Below are 15,911 nucleotides of genomic sequence, written 5' to 3'. Positions count from 1 at the left end.
GAGCACTGAATTATTGGTAACAAAAAGAAAGTATGAATACTAATAGGCAGGGACTACAGTTTGCAACTGAGGACAAGTCCCCCTAATGCTTAGCTCTAACCACTGGAGAACCACATAAGCAAGGCAGTGTAGGGAACGGGAATATAAACACAGCTGCCAGGGGGATTATAGTATTCATGGGACAGATGGCAGCTGATACACACATAATCAAAACATTATTACTATAAACTTAAACACACAAACATAATCGAAGCCTTAAAATTCTCAAAATGATCAGAAATAATGAAAAAAAAATTTTAATGAATTATACTGCCATAAAGCTTATAAAGATTATAGTGGGGGTGGAGGGAGGCATGCAGTGGAGAGAAGATATTTTTTTTAAAAGGACTAAAAATACAATTGACAACTGAAATTAATAAATTAAGAAAACTAATTTTATTCACCCATGATCCACTCAATTTATCATGAATTGGATCTAACTAGATAATGGAAATTTAAGTTTGGCACTTAAAGATACATACTTAGGAGGGGCACCTGGGTGGCTCAGTCGGTTAGGCAGCCGACTTCAGTTCAGGTCATGGTCTCCCAGTTGAGTTTGAGCCCCGCATCAGGCTCTGCGCTGACAGCTCAGAGCCTGGAGCCTGCTTCGGATTCTGTGTCACCCTCCCTCTCTGCCCCTCCCCTGCTCACAGCCTGTCTCTGTCTCTCAAAAATGAATAAACGTTTAAAAAAAAAAAAAAAGATATATACGTATATTAAATGCCTATAAACCGACATCCCCACCATTTTGTTCTCTTTCCATGTTGAAGTAGAAGCTGTATCATTGAGTCAACATAAAACCTGTGGACAGCGTTAGGTTAAACACAGATACAGAAGGGGCGCCTGGTGGCTCAGTCAGTTAAGTGTACGGCTTCAGCTCAGGGCATGATTTCACCGCTCGTGAGTTCAAGCCCCGCGTCGGGCTCTGCTGGCAGCTCAGAGCCTGAAGCCTGTTTCCAGTTTTGTGTCTCCCTCTCTCTCTGTCCTTCTCCCACTCACGCTCTGTCTCTTTTCTCTCAAAAATAAATAAATGTTAAAAAAAATATATTAAAAAAATCAAAAACAGGGGCGCCTGGGTGGCTCAGTCGGTTAAACGTCCGACTTCAGCTCAGGTCATGATCTCGCGGTCCATGAGTTCGAGCCCAGTGTCGGGCTCTGTGCTGACAGCTCAGAGCCTGGAGCCTGTTTCAGATTCTGTGTCTCCCTCTCTCTCTGACCCTCCCCCATTCATGCTCTGTCTCTCTCTGTCTCAAAAATAAATAAACATTAAAAAGAATTTAAAAAACAAAAACAAAAACACAACACAGATACAGAAACTGTGGGTCTGTGAAAGGCCATAGGTATTAACATCTTACAGCACATTTCTCTACTGCATTTGTGCCAGTATCTAGTAAGTTCTCACCAACTGGATGAACTCCCAACTGGAGGATCCCAAAACTCATTGAGGACCCTGACCAGTTGGTTCCACTAAGAGAATCAGAGACCTAACTTTGCATTGTGCTTACACAAATTTAATGCACACTGAAAGACTTGTTTTGAACACACCAAATATCTATCAAGAAAATAAATGTTATTTAAATAAGAACCTTAAATCAATACAAAATTTCTCTACGTTCTCTCTTTGTGCCACTAATCCAAAGTAATGCCGAGAAAGGAACACAGAACAGTACACATTCACCATTTTCCTTACACTCTTCAGTAAAATTTACCCTTATAGATTACCATGCCTGTGATTCATTTGGAGCATGTCTCTGTAGACATTTTAGAACATCCTTTTAGTATAAATGTCATTCTGCTTTAGAAAAGAAGACATTTGTTATCCATAAATACTTAGGTATAATAAAAATATAATACTTACAATATTTTACAAAATCTTTCTGAAAATCCTTTCTGGTGTTGACAAAAGCACGTCCTCTCTCGGTTCCAACGACAAACACATCTGTTTCATACACTGCGATACAGGCCACTTCTGCCTTGGACTTGGCCAATTCTTTACACTGAAATACAAATAAGCAAACCTTATGTTACATACAGGTGTTTAAAAGTACTATTTCTGCTGGATGAATAAAACATCTCACTTCAACTCTTACTACAGAATCTGGAATTAGATGAAGTTCCTAGTTTCTGGCTTAGATAATCACATAAAGAAGAGAGTCACCATTTTTTACAAGTAGCTCTCTTTCTACATAGTTTTGAACCCCAATTTTAAACAGGAGAAAGCAGAATTTTTAAGAAAACAAGGCAGAAATCCCTTGCAATCTGTTACAGGCCAAATCCCCATGAAACAGACTCAGATTTGCACACGGGCTTACTGGTGGGTACTCTCAATAGCAACACCCATGAGACGTGAGGGGCACCGAACCCGGCACAGGCACAGGGAGAGCTGATCACTGGTGCAGCTGCATCAGGGGAGCTCCAGAGCTGGGATGCTCCCCCGCAAAGAGAGGGGAGACCTCGGGCAGGGGAGCCTCGAATGCTCACAGCAGCTGGGGGAATTAGTGCCATCAGTCCTAAAGGGAAGTTGAAGCCACATCACAACATCTACCACATAATCCCACCTCCAGAAGTATCTCTGTATGAATATACACAATGGGAATCGTGTTGGGCGAGTATATTTTCACTAAGTAGGGCTTCTCCTAAGTATATTCCTATGAAATTAAAAGTTCTTAAAAATCTTAAAAACTTCTGTAACATTCCATTTTATGGATGTACAATAATTCATTTAGTACTAATATTATTGGAAATATTGGCGATTCTAAGTATCGTTCCTTAAAATAACACTGAAATAATCTGGGGACAAAATAGAAACAAGAGTCAAAAAACTTTCGACTCTGAAAGCAAATACTTTTAAGGTTCTCAAAACCTACTGCAGACTGCCAAGAAGGTTCTATCAGTTTACGCTCCCATCTGAGCTTCTACAAGAGTGAACTCACAAAAATCTCAAAAATGATACAGTGTAACATTTCAAGAAACATTTTAAAAGGGTATCTTAGTATAATCAATAATCCACTAATTAGCTAGTATCAAACTTAAAGAGTATTGTACCTTAGATATTTTTCTATAAATTAACATATACTCTGCTTATTCTTCTACTATGTTAGTAGTCTGTTTCCCTACTGATGCACAAAAGTACCTCACTTATTTTAGGCACAGAAAAGCTGTTTATGAAATTAAATATACAATTATATATTTTTTCTTCTGGTTTTTAAAACTTGCGCTGATATATTATTTTTTTTACTCATCTAGAATTTCAACTTGGTACATAATAAACACTTGAAGTTTTTTGGGTTTTCTTTTGGTTTTTGTTGTTGATTTGTTTTGTTTGGACCAAATACTCTATGTTCTCAGTATCATTTGTTGCAAACCACAGCTTTCCTCTATTTGGTTTTTATTTACACAAGGACCATTCTCTAATTTCTTAAATAAAAATGATTTGCATAATACTGCTCTACAACATTATCATGTATAATTTTAAAACTACTGAGATGATCAGATATCTTTTGAAATATAATAAAGTCACAGTGCAGAACTTCTGACCTAGAGATGAGTCAACAATTGTTCTGAGCATGAAGAATAACGCCATCCTATAATTTCGTTACGTTATATTTACATGAGATATACTGTGGCTGCTCACCCAAAAGGAAGTGTTATTTACTTACTTAGGTATGGACAGGGTGCTTGCCTACTCCACTATCCACACTTAGTTGGACATTCCTGTCACCAAAGGCAGTATTTATGAAATGGCAAAGCAAGATGCATGTACAGCCCAAAGATTAGATCAAAGAAATCTATGAGCCAAAGGAAAGATGAAACTGACCTATACACCTATAATTATACTTCATAATTTACAACCAGGAATGTGAGGAGGAAATAAAGGCTGAGAATAATGAAGTGACTTTGCCTAAGAAAATTATAAAGACAGTTTAAAGGAAGAGAATGGGCCCTATATGACCATGTTATTCTACGTATAGTATAGTATTAAAGAAAATTATTTTAATAAACAGAGTAGAATTTAATCTCTAACCTATCATTTAACATTACAGCCACAGGGGCACCTGGGCGGCTCAGTCAGTTAAGCGTCTGACTCAATTTTGGCTCAGGTCACGATCTGAGGGTTCGTGGGTTTGAGCTCTGCATCGGGCTCTGTGCTGACAGTGTGGAGCCTACTTGGGATTCTTTCTCTCCTCTCTCTTTGCCCCTCATTCTGTCTCTCTCTCTCAAAAATAAATCAACATTTAAAAAAGAAATAAAACAGCGGCACCTGGGTGGCTCAGTTGATTAAGCGTCCAACTTCGGCTCAGGTCATGGTCTCATGGTTTGTGGATTCGAGCCCCACATCAGGCTCTGTGCTGACAGCTCAGAGCCTGGAGCCTGCTTCACATTCTGTCTCCCTCTCTCTCTGCCCCTCCAAGGCTCACACTCTGTCTGTCTACCTCTCTCTCAAAAATAAACGTTAAAAAAAAAATTTTTTTTTAAGTAAATAAAATAACATTATAGCTACAAATGTTGGCTGGTTTTAGGAACACAAGGTAGAAATAAGTTACGTTCAGAAAGTAACAGTATACAGCCACTGAACAGATACTAAACTTTCTGTCTTTAAGGAAATTATTTTTCAAAATTCTCAAATAGTACAAAGAAGGAAAAAAATGCCTTAAGGCGGGGAGGGTAACCAACCCGCAAATTATTTTATACTAACACCTGTGAGATTAAATGCTATCTAATACTAGTCAATAACTAGGATGGAAAATACATAGCCTCCTCCTAGTTAGAGTATACTATATTTAATTTCAACATCAGAAAATACCTAAGTCTGATGCATAGAAACCTGCAAGCTGAAATAGTATGTTTCTAGCTATAGTCCTGTAAAAACATGATTAAGTTGTATTACTACCATCATAGTAATACAAAAATACAGCAAAACAAGAACACTTAATAGTTTGCTATAATTAAGTATACGACACAGGTTTCTTAAAAATAAAGAGCTAACACACTACATACGCAGTAAAAGGCGGTAGAGTAAGGTCCACTGTGGGTCACAGCACATATGAACAGAAACAGAGAGCAGGCTCTCAGGGCCTCCATATCCTGCCAGTGTTCTTTATACAGATACAGTAAAACACCAGTACCACCCTAGAATATACAAACTCACTCTGAGTGGCTCCAAATATTACACATAAATTCAAAGCTAATGCTTGCAAAACAAGATACTGCCTAAGATATTGGTAGGTAAACAACTGCAATTGAATGTAAAACATAAAATATTGACCGAAGTTAAGAATATTCTGAAACATGGTAACAAAATGATTTGAAAGGCTTAAATCCATAATTATTATTTAAGCAAAAAACCTCTTCTTATTATACCAGAAAACATACTATATGTTTACAAAAACAAATCAGTCTCACCCACCGGCTCAATCCTATCCAACTATAAAAATTTTATAGGACGGTAAGGCCATCTCACCATGGACTCAAGAGCAGACATAAGGAACGTCACCACCATCCTGCTCTCCGAGGACTCCTCATCTTCGACGGGCAGGGTAGACATTGCTACTTGGGCCATGATCCCTAGGAAAGCAGTAAGAAAGTGAGCGGCAGAAATTCACAATGTTCTTCTAAACATACGTTCAGAGCTGGTGAGGGTCCCCCACAGATGGCCTCATTTACAGTTTTCTTGCCTGAGAGAAAACATAAGGCTCAGAGACTGAGTATTTGATTTGTCAAAAACTCCTACCCTCTAAGATAGAAAATCCATCCCCTAACTGTCCCACTAATTTCCATACTATGTCAGCATAACCCCCCAAAATAAATTCAGATGTCACCCACAACCAGTTAAAATCTCTCCCAAGTGAGAGTGAGAGGAGACTGTAAACTCCACAATCCAGTGACAGTTTACGACAGTTTAACACAGGACGTGGATGCAAAGCGGCCTTCGTCCCAGGCCCACGCTGAGTGGGTACAGCAGACTGCCGCTGTGGAAGAGAATTTCTTCTTTCTTACTGAGGAAATAGTTTGCAGGACAAACGATATCTAAGATTCCTTTATAATAAGCCTATCGGTCTCTTTGGAAAACACTTTCTGATACTCGGGTATCAGCAAGGAGCCTCAGTGGAATCTGAAACACTGTAAAAATACAACACATAAACACCAAATAGTAAATGTTGGCGAAGATGTGGAGAAAGCGGAACCCTTGTGCACTGCCGTTAGGAATGTCAAATGATGTTCCACGGTGGAATACAATTTGGCAGTTCCTGGAAAAATTAAACAGAATTATCGTGACACGGTAATTCCACTTGTGGGTATATACGCAGAAGAACTGAAAGCAGGCACTCAGCTGGGTCTACACCCATGTTCGCAGAAGCATCACGCACCACAGCTACACAGGCGGAAATGACCCAAATGTCCACGGTCAGCTGAACGGATGCACAGATGTGATACGTCTATACGACGGAATAGAACTCAGCCTTAAAGAGGAAAGAAGGTCTGAAACATGCTACGACGTAAGTGAACCCTGAAAATGTTCTTCTATGTGAGATAAGCCAGACGCAAAAAGACAACTATTGTGATTCTACTCACATGAGAGACCTCGAATTCGTCTAATTTGTAGAGACGGGAAGTAGAACGGTGGTTGCCAGGGACTAGGAAGACTGAGTGGTGGGGATTTATTGTTAGTGAGCATAGTTTTAGTTTGGGATGATGAAAAGCTCTGGAACTAGATACTGGTGATGATTGCGGAACAATAATGAATGCATATAATGTCAGGGAAGTACTTTTAAAAATGGTTAAAATTGGAGTGCCTGGGTGGCTCAGTCAGTTAAGTGTCCGACTCTTGATTTTGGCTTAGGTCATGACCTTGCAGTTCATGGGTTCGAGCCCCCAGTCAGAGCGTGGAGCCTGCTTGGGATTCTCTCACTCTGGCCCTCCTCTACTCAGGCTGGGGCCCACACAAAAGTAACAGAGCACAGATACTTAGGAATTAAAACTTGACAATGAAAGACAGTAACAAAAATAATGACTACTTATCCCTGGATCTGTGAACAAATAGAAGCAATTCTGTTTTCCAAAACAAGATCTCTATCTTGAATGGAGATGGAGTCAGGAAAAGCAGCATTAAGCAAGAGAATGGTTAGAAATCATTTTCCCTAACAGCTTTGGTCCCATTCTTACCTCTTAGACAAATAAGTTTTTTTTTTTTAATTTTGGTTAATGTTTATTTTTGAGAGAGAGACAGTGCAAGCAGGAGAGGGGCAGAGACAGAGGGGGACAGAGGATCCGAAGCGGGCTCTGTGCTGACAGCAGAGAGCCCCATGTGGGGTTTGAACTCGTGAACCATGATATCAGCACCTGAGCCGAAGTCGATGCTTAACTGACTGAGTCACCCAGGTGCCCCTCGGATAACTAAGTTAAAGTAAATTTATATTAAAATGTGGTTCAGTCAATGGGGCGCCTGGAGCTCAGTCGGTTGGGCGTCCGACTTCAGCTCAGGTCATGATCTCGAGGTGGGTGGGTTCAAAAGCCCTGGGTTGGGCTCTGTGCTGACGGTTCGGAGCCCGGAGCCTGCTTCGGATTCTGTGTCTCCCTCTCTCTCTGCCCCTCCCTGACTTGTGCTCTGTGTCTGTCTCTCAAAAATAAATAAAAACATTACAAAAAAAATGTTTTTAATAAATAAATAATAAATAAATAAATAAAGTGTGGTTCAGTAAAAATGGACAACAAAGCCATACCATTTGCCATAATCAGAACATTCACCTAGGATATACCGTCATTATTTCTCATAGTATTTCTTCATAATCTCACTTTTCATTCAATTCTCCAGCAAGGGAAAGAGGAGGTATGTTCTCATTTTACGAATACAGTGATGTGTCAAGGTCATATAGCCACTATCAGTGCCAGAACACAACACTAGGACAAAAGTTTCTGCCTACTGCTATTTCCACTATTCACCCTAAATTGCTGGAAATCTGTCATGAGGTCATTCGTGTTCAATGAGTGTTAAGAAATAGGAGACAGAGGCCACGCCGACAGCCCTGTGGGGGTGCCACAGGCGACGAGAGGTCCTATTTCATTACCAGAACTCAGGAGGCATCACAGCAATGTTCAACGGGAAGAACCTTGGAGGTGACCAGTCCCGTCAAGCTTGATGGGGAAGGATGAATTTTGTTTGGGGCTTTCTGTTCTCAAGAAATGTGTGTATATCCGCATTACAACAGAAATTCTCTGAATTGTTCTCTGTCCGCCCCAAGAGGTCGTTTCCCTGATTAGCTGAGTCAAGACCACTCAAGGAACACTCCCTGGCACCCTCCCTGGGCAACTGCTGCCTTTCTCTCCTCTTTCCCAGAAAGGAACTGCCATCACATAGTGGCATTAACAACAGATACAAGGGACACACACCAGGCCAGGCTGCTGACACAAGCTTATGGGACAGGAGACGTGACAGTCACTGTAAGGGAGAAAGAGAGGACAAAAGCAAAACAGAAGTATTCACAGAACCTAGAAAAAAGAACTTCACAGGAGACGGTGTTCCCATAAAATACTTGAGCAGAACCCATGTAGTCTTTCTTCTTGCTTTATTTTAAAAAGGGTGTGTGTGTGTGTGTGTGTGTGTGTGTGTGTCACTAGAAATGAACAATAAAAAAAAGCACCATTGAAAGCAACTAAAATAGGGCAGTTAGCTCTGTGCTCAAGGAATGCAAATAGGCATATTTGTATCTCTGAATTTCATTAGTGATATTCTCTGGAACAAAAAGGAAAATGAACAAAATAATCATGTACTCCATAAGACAGTAAATACAAAAACAGAATGGATCCCTTTGAGTCTTTTATATACAGGCAAGGAAGAAGAATTGACCTAAGACAATTCATAGGGTGAACCCACGTTAGACAAGAAAATGACTTCTGGTTTCTGGATTTGTAACCTGTGTTCACTCCCCACTGTGTATCTCTGATGCAGTCTTAGTAAAGCAGGGGTGGTAGACAGAAAAAAGGTGATCTCTTTATAAGGCGGTCATCCAAGGCAGAAGACCAACAGTCAAGGAACAACCCAGTGGGTGTCCAATACTTAGAGATGTACTATCCGTACTATCCAATATGGTAGCCAGTAGCCACATGTAACTATTTTCATGAAAAACTAAAATTCTGTTCCTCAGTTGTACTAGCTACCTTTCAAGAGCTCGGTGTCCACATGTAGCTAGTGGCTACTATATTGCAGATCACAGAACATTTCCATCATCACAAAAACCATACTGCTACAGAGATTACACCATGTTGCATAAATTCATTTAAGCTTATTTGTGAGAAGTAATTCTCATGACCCTTTGAGCCACCATGGTGGTACCTGTAATATCTCTGGTAGGTGTCCTGAGAGGAGGAACACAGAAATACAGTTTTATGATACGTTATGATTAAAATGCCCATGAGACAGCAGGGACATAGACCCTCAGGATAAATTACTAAAATTCCAAGGAGGCTAACCCCCTATCAGGGCAATGACCTTGCCTCCATGATCAGCCAGCATCATCTACTTGCCACATTACATATTCTTATAGCATAAATTCTTCATCCCAGCTATGTAACAGCCCATCAAAATGGAATCATAACAATTTCTCTAAGCATCTTCATAAATATATCTTTTGTTGGGGCACCTGGGTGGAGCTCAGTCATATAAGCGTCTGACTTCAGCTCAGGTCATGATCTCACGGCTCGTGAGTTCAAGCCCCGAGTTGGGGCACAGAGCCGGCAGCCTGCTTCAGATTCTGAGTCTCCCTCTCTCTGTCCCTCCCCCATTGGCGCGCGCTCTCTCTCTCTCTCTCTCTCTCTCAAAAACAAACATTTAAAAAAATTTTTTTAAATAGATATGTCTTTTGCCTTATTTCCATATTTTAAAATTCTTCATACTGAAAGAGATAAATTGTACGAACATCTTTATAGCTCTTGATATATCACACCAAAATTTTTACACTGTTTCCAGAAATGTTTAAAATATACGAAATTCAGGGTGCCTGGCTGGCTCAGTCACTATAGCATGTGACTCTCGATCTTGGGGTCATAAGTTTAAAACCCATGTTGGATGTAGAGATTATTTTTAAAAAGCACGTTATTTAAAAGAATAATAACAATAAATTATGCTAAATTCACCAGCCTCACCAACACTTTGGATGCACAGCTATGACCTAATCACTATGAATACCTTATTACTACCAAAGTAGTCGAACTTCCTTGCTTATTAAAGAAACACTTTTCATAGTTTTATTATTTATATTTCTTCTTAGGTGACTCAGATCCTAGGTCCATTACTAAACTGATGTCTGATGGTTTCATGTTTGCATAAACTGTCAATAATTTTTTTTCTTTTTTTTTTCTTTTTTTTTTTTTTTAAATTTTTTTTCAACGTTTATTTATTTTTGGGACAGAGAGAGACAGAGCATGAACGGGGGAGGGTCAGAGAGAGAGGGAGACACAGAATCGGAAACAGGCTCCAGGCTCCGAGCCATCAGCCCAGAGCCTGACGCGGGGCTCGAACTCACGGAGCGCGAGATCGTGACCTGGCTGAAGTCGGACGCTTAACCGACTGCGCCACCCAGGCGCCCCAATAATTTTTTTTTAAAGCAGGCTCCATGCCCAAAGTGGGGCTTGAACTCACGATCCTAAAGTTGAGTCACATGTTCTACCAAAACTATCGGTAATTTTCATTCCCAATCCAGGCTTTCAATTCTGATTATTATTATACGAATGAATATTTTTTTGTGTGTTTTTATGTTTTTTCGGCTCTTTTATGTGTTTAATTCTGTACTTCCAAATGCAGCATCATTTTTGCTTCAATCTTTCATCTTTATTTAACCACACATTTAAGAGTCTTTGTTTATTCTCTTTGCACCTCAAGACTTTCCTTCTGCCTGAAGTTAATCCTTTAAAATTTCTTTCTTATGGCAAACTTTTGTGTGCTAAAAGTCCTTTATTCTTCTAAGATATTTTCACTAGAATAGAAATCTAGGTTGAGAACTTCTTACTTTCAGCACACTGAGGTTATTTCATTATAGTCTGGCCTCCATCCTGTGAAGATAATCCCCATCTGTATGCCTGCTGTTTTTAGGATGTTCTTTCTTCGATGCATCTAGATGCGCCCTTCTTTCTATTCAGTACGTCATTCACTGGGCTTCGCCCTTCTTTCTATTCAGTACGTCATTCACTGGGCTTCTCGAATGAGGATTCCTTGTGGTAAATTCTCAGCTGTTACCTCTTCAGATACTGACTCTGTCCCGTTCTCTGTCTGCCATCCTGTGAGACTCAGATGGAATGGGTGCTGATAACTAAGACTCATACCCTCTTCTGCATTTTTCTCATTTTTCCTCTCTTTTGTAAACTCTTTCCTCAGACTCACTTTCTGCTTCACCAATTCTTTCTTTTTATTTTGTTCACAATTTTCATTTCTAAGATTCCTATTTGTTGTTATGCAACATTTTAGTCTCCTACTCCCTAGAGACTTTCAAGCCTGACATACGTCTTTAAATATAAGAGAGGTAAGGGATGCCTGGTGGTTCAATTGGTTGAGCATCCAACTTTTCATTCTGGCTCAGGTCAGGATCCCAGGGTCATGGGATTGAGCCCCATGTTGAGCTGTGCAGTGGACACAGAGCCTCCCTGGGATTCTCTCTCTCTCTCTCTCTCTCTTCCTCTGTCCCTATCCCCTGCTCGTGCTGTCTCTCAAACATAACAGAGGTGGTTGTTTTATGGTCTCTGATAATTCAAAAAAATCTTAGCTGTATTTCTATTGCTTATGGTTCTTGCTCATATTCATGGTACTTGTTCCCATGTATGCCTGATTATCTTCTACTATGTGGTCACTTTACATTAAAAAGTTGTTTTGGGGGCGCCTAAGTGGCTCAGCCAGTTAAGTGTCTGACTTTGGTTCAGGTCATGATCTCACGGTTTGTGAGTTCGAGCCCCGCTCTGTGTCGGACTCTGTGCTGAAAGGTCAGAACCTGGAGCCTGCTTTGGATTTTGTGTGTGTCTCTCTTTGCCCCTCCCCTGCTTGCACACTCCCTCTCTTTCTCTCAAAGATAAATAAATGTTAAAAAAAAAAAATTTTTTTTTTTTACTCCCCGGGGGGGGGGGGGGGGGGGCTGGGTGGCTCAGTTGATTAAGCATCTAACTCTTGATTTCAGCTCAGATCATAATCTCGTGGTTCGTGAGTTAGAGCCCTGCATCAGGCTCCAAGCAGACGGCACAGGACCTGCTTGGGATTCTCTCTCTCCCTCTCTGTCTGCTCCTCCCCCACTTGTGCTTCCTCTGTCAAAACAAATGAACATAAGGAGGAGAAAGAGAAAAAAAAAGAAGAAAACATTTCTTTAAAAAATTATTTTAATGGGGCTCCTGGGTGGCTTAGTTGGTTAAGCATCTGACTTTGGCTCAGGTCACAATCTTGCGTTTCATGAGTTCAAGCCCCACGTCGGGCTCTGTGCTGACAGCTCGGAGCCTGGAGCCTGCTTCGGATTCTGTGTCTCCCTCTCTCTCTCTGCCCCCCCCCCCCAGTCACACTTTGTCTCTCTCCCTCAAAGATAAACAAACATTAAAAAATATATTTAAAAAAAAAATTTTTTTTTCAACGTTTATTTTATTTTTTGGGACAGAGAGAGACAGAGCGTGAATGGGGGAGGGGCAGAGAGAGAGGGAGACACAGAATCGGAAACAGGCTCCAGGCTCTGAGCCATCAGCCCAGAGCCTGACGCGGGACTCAAACTCACGGACCGTGAGATCGTGACCTGGCTGAAGTCGGACGCTTAACCGACTGCACCACCCAGGCGCCCCAAAAAATATATTTTTTAATTGTTAAAAACATTTATTTTAAATGTGGACCCTAGAGGCACCTGAGTGGCTCAGTTGGTCAAGCATCAGACTCTTGATTTTGGCTCAGGTTATAATCTCACAGTCATGAGACTGAGTCCCACATCATGTTTTGAGCTGAGCGTGGAGTCTGCTTAAGATTCTCTCTCTGGAGGCACCTGGGTGGCTCAGTCGGTGAAGCGTGCCACTCTTGACTTCAGCTCAGGTCACAGTCTCACGGTTCGTGAGATCAAGCCTTGCCTCTGGCGCGGCACTGACAGCACGGAGACTGCTTGGGATTCGCTCTCTCCCTGTTTTCTCTCCCCGGCCTCCAAAATAAATAAATACAATTAAAAAAAAAAAAAAAAGATTCTCTCTCCCTCTCCCTTGCCTCTCCCCACCAGCCTCGGATTAAGACAGGTCCCTCCAGGTATCTAGGAACACTACCTGCTTGGATCGCCATAATCCAAGTTCAAGGCTTCAGGTTCCTTGGGCCACCCAGATGTTAACACAGACCACAAATAGGGATGCAGACTAGCTTAATCACCCTCATCCAATCTGGAGTCTTACTAGGGGGAAAAAAGGTCTATTTGACCCCCATGCTCTGTGCAGGCTCTGGGCTTCAATTTCTGAGCCTCTCATCCCACAAGGAGGTAAAACTGGTAGACACCCTCAGGACAAAAGTGATTTTTCATTTCTATTATCTAAGTTCCCACTTTCTTTTTCCTAGCAGCCTTTCTGTATTAGCCCTTCCAAGTTTCCATCTTATCAACTGTGTTATTTTTACCAGTTTTGTTTTATAATCTCTTAAAAATTATTTTAATGTTTATTTTTAGAGGGGGAGAGAGAGAGAGAGCACAAGTGGGGAGGGGCAGAGAGAGAGGAAGAGAGAATCCCAAGCAGCCTCCACCCTGCCAGCGCAGGGCCTGAAGCGGGGCTCAAACTCACGAACCATGAGATCATGACCTGAGCTGAAACCAAGACTCAGACATTTAACTGACTGAGCCACCCAGAAGCCCCTGTTACACAATTTTAGAACATTCTTATTAGTTCCACCAACTTTGGGAACCACAGCTTATGATATTCTTTATTCTGAAGAATAACTTTATGAATTTGCTAGAACAAATTCCTATTTCAAACCACCCCAAGAAGGGAATTTTTACTGTTTTAGTTAATTATTCAGCCTAAAGGTTGCACCAGCTCCACATGCAGCTAGATCCAGGAACACAAGACATCACTGGAGTTCGCTCTACTCCAATAGTGTCCTTGAGCAGATGGGTTTCTTCCCTAAGGCAGAGATGAAGGCCACATGTATCTTTAAGCTTACCACACATCTGGTACCGTGATCTCAGAGGCAGCAGACTATTGTATCTACTACGTTGTGCACGAAATTCTGGGGGTTTGTGTCCCCAGCCCAGCCTAATTACAGTGGCTGGGCAGAACAAGATTATCTGGGGCACACGGGGGCTGGCAGTCTAGCCAGACCCACATGGAATAGTCAGGCAGTTGGGGGTCCTGGCTGGCTCAGTCTGCAGAGCATGCAACTCTTGAGCTCTTCATCTCAGGGCTGTGGGTTCAAGCCCCACGTTGGGTGTGGAGCCTACTAAAGGAAATAATAAATAAAAAGGCAGAACAGTGCTTGCCTGCAGCCACCTCACTCTGCTGTATCTTCTTTCCCATTTTTTCAATATCCTTAATTCGTCCACTCTGAGTGTTGTCTGACTTTATTTTTGTTTCCCTGATTTGACTTTAATTCTCCTTTATGAGTTTCAAAGACGAACTTAATTGGCCTGTTGCTGTTTCATAGGTCTTTTATCCTGGTCAGCTATTGTTTAAGATGTGATGCCTATTTTCCCTCTCTGAAAACAGACTCCAGTCATTCTTTACAATCTTCTTCTGTTTCTTGTTGGAGATCCATTTCAGGGATTAGGTTTATTTGTGGTCTTACTGTTCTGATCTGCTCTACCTCAAAATAAGCCAGTAACTAATTCCATATAAATTTTCATTTGGCCATACTTCTGCTTTTAGTTTATTGATCCTTGCTGTTAATGCTAAACAGCAAAATAACAAAAAATATTTTATAGTGAGTCAAATCGTGAAGATTCTCACACATGCCATTATCACTCTAACAACAACAACAACAAACCCTGAGGTCCTTAATATTTATTATGGTGATCTCTAAAATATTACTGGGGCGCCTGGGTGGCTCAGTCGGTTAAGTGTCCGACTTCAGCTCAGGTCACGATCTCACGGTCCGTGAGTTCGAGCCCCGCGTCGGGCTCTGGGCTGATGGCTCAGAGCCTGGAGCCTGCTTCAGATTCTGTGTCTCCCTCTCTCTCTGCCCCTCCGCTGTTCATGGTCTGTCTCTCTCTGTCTCAAAAATAAATAAACGTTAACAAAAATTAAAAAAAAATATATTACTGAATGTTCAGTATTTCTGATTCAAATCTAAGCTCCGGATCCCACTGGTAAATGGGGAAGGTACTAGATTACACTGATCCTATCTTTTTTTTAATTACATTCATGCCCTATTTCTTTTTTGTTACTTTGTTAATTTCAACAAGTTATCTTTCCATTTCAATCTTATAACACATAATCTTAGGTCAAGGAAAAAAAAAAAAATCAACATATTTTGGTGCAACCTCCCTGCTCCATTATGTTATAAATGAGAGGCCCAGCCCAGAAAGATTAGCTGTCTTGCTAAGGTCATAAGGAAAGTTAATTTTATAACAAGCGACTGGAATCTGGGTCTCCAAATTCCAAATTACCTCTTTCATGCACAATAATAATCAAAGAAAAGCAGGTTAAATAAAAAGGAACCCAAAGTAAATAATTACACAGGGATTAAAACTGTAATACTAGGCAATCTTTATGAGGCAGTAAATTAACTGCCACCCACTGTAAACAAACTGAAGCAAAAGGAAAGTAGCCTTTTTGTCCATAAAACAAAGATGACGGTGGACACTGAGGAATACTTTATATATATCAACATCAGTCACGTTCTATGAAGAAAATAAAGGATTTGAGTCAAAGCAAAAAAACGAATTATAAACCTA

General features: G+C 40.9%; 1 protein-coding gene across 7 annotated transcripts in view; it reads right to left on the bottom strand.

The window, feature by feature from the left end:
* GTF2I (general transcription factor IIi) overlaps positions 1-15,911 on the bottom strand; it is a 109,349-nt gene that overhangs the window by 76,806 nt on the left and 16,632 nt on the right. For all 7 annotated transcript variants that reach the window (XM_047089085.1, XM_047089088.1, XM_047089086.1 and 4 more), the window contains exons 2-3: positions 5,501-5,604; positions 1,898-2,036 (exon numbers count right to left, since the gene is read on the bottom strand). In XM_047089085.1, coding sequence (XP_046945041.1) covers positions 1,898-2,036; positions 5,501-5,599 — 238 coding nt within the window. In that variant the 5' untranslated portion in view covers positions 5,600-5,604. The remainder of the gene's footprint in view (positions 1-1,897; positions 2,037-5,500; positions 5,605-15,911) is intronic.

The sequence above is a fragment of the Lynx rufus genome, unplaced genomic scaffold (assembly GCF_022079265.1).
Source record: "Lynx rufus isolate CCGP_SWC_20201006 ecotype Redwood Valley unplaced genomic scaffold, mLynRuf1.p SCAF_27, whole genome shotgun sequence".
In the NCBI taxonomy this organism is placed as follows: domain Eukaryota; kingdom Metazoa; phylum Chordata; class Mammalia; order Carnivora; family Felidae; genus Lynx; species Lynx rufus.
Note: the sequence above shows the minus strand (reverse complement) of the source record. Positions and strands in the feature narration are given on the sequence as shown.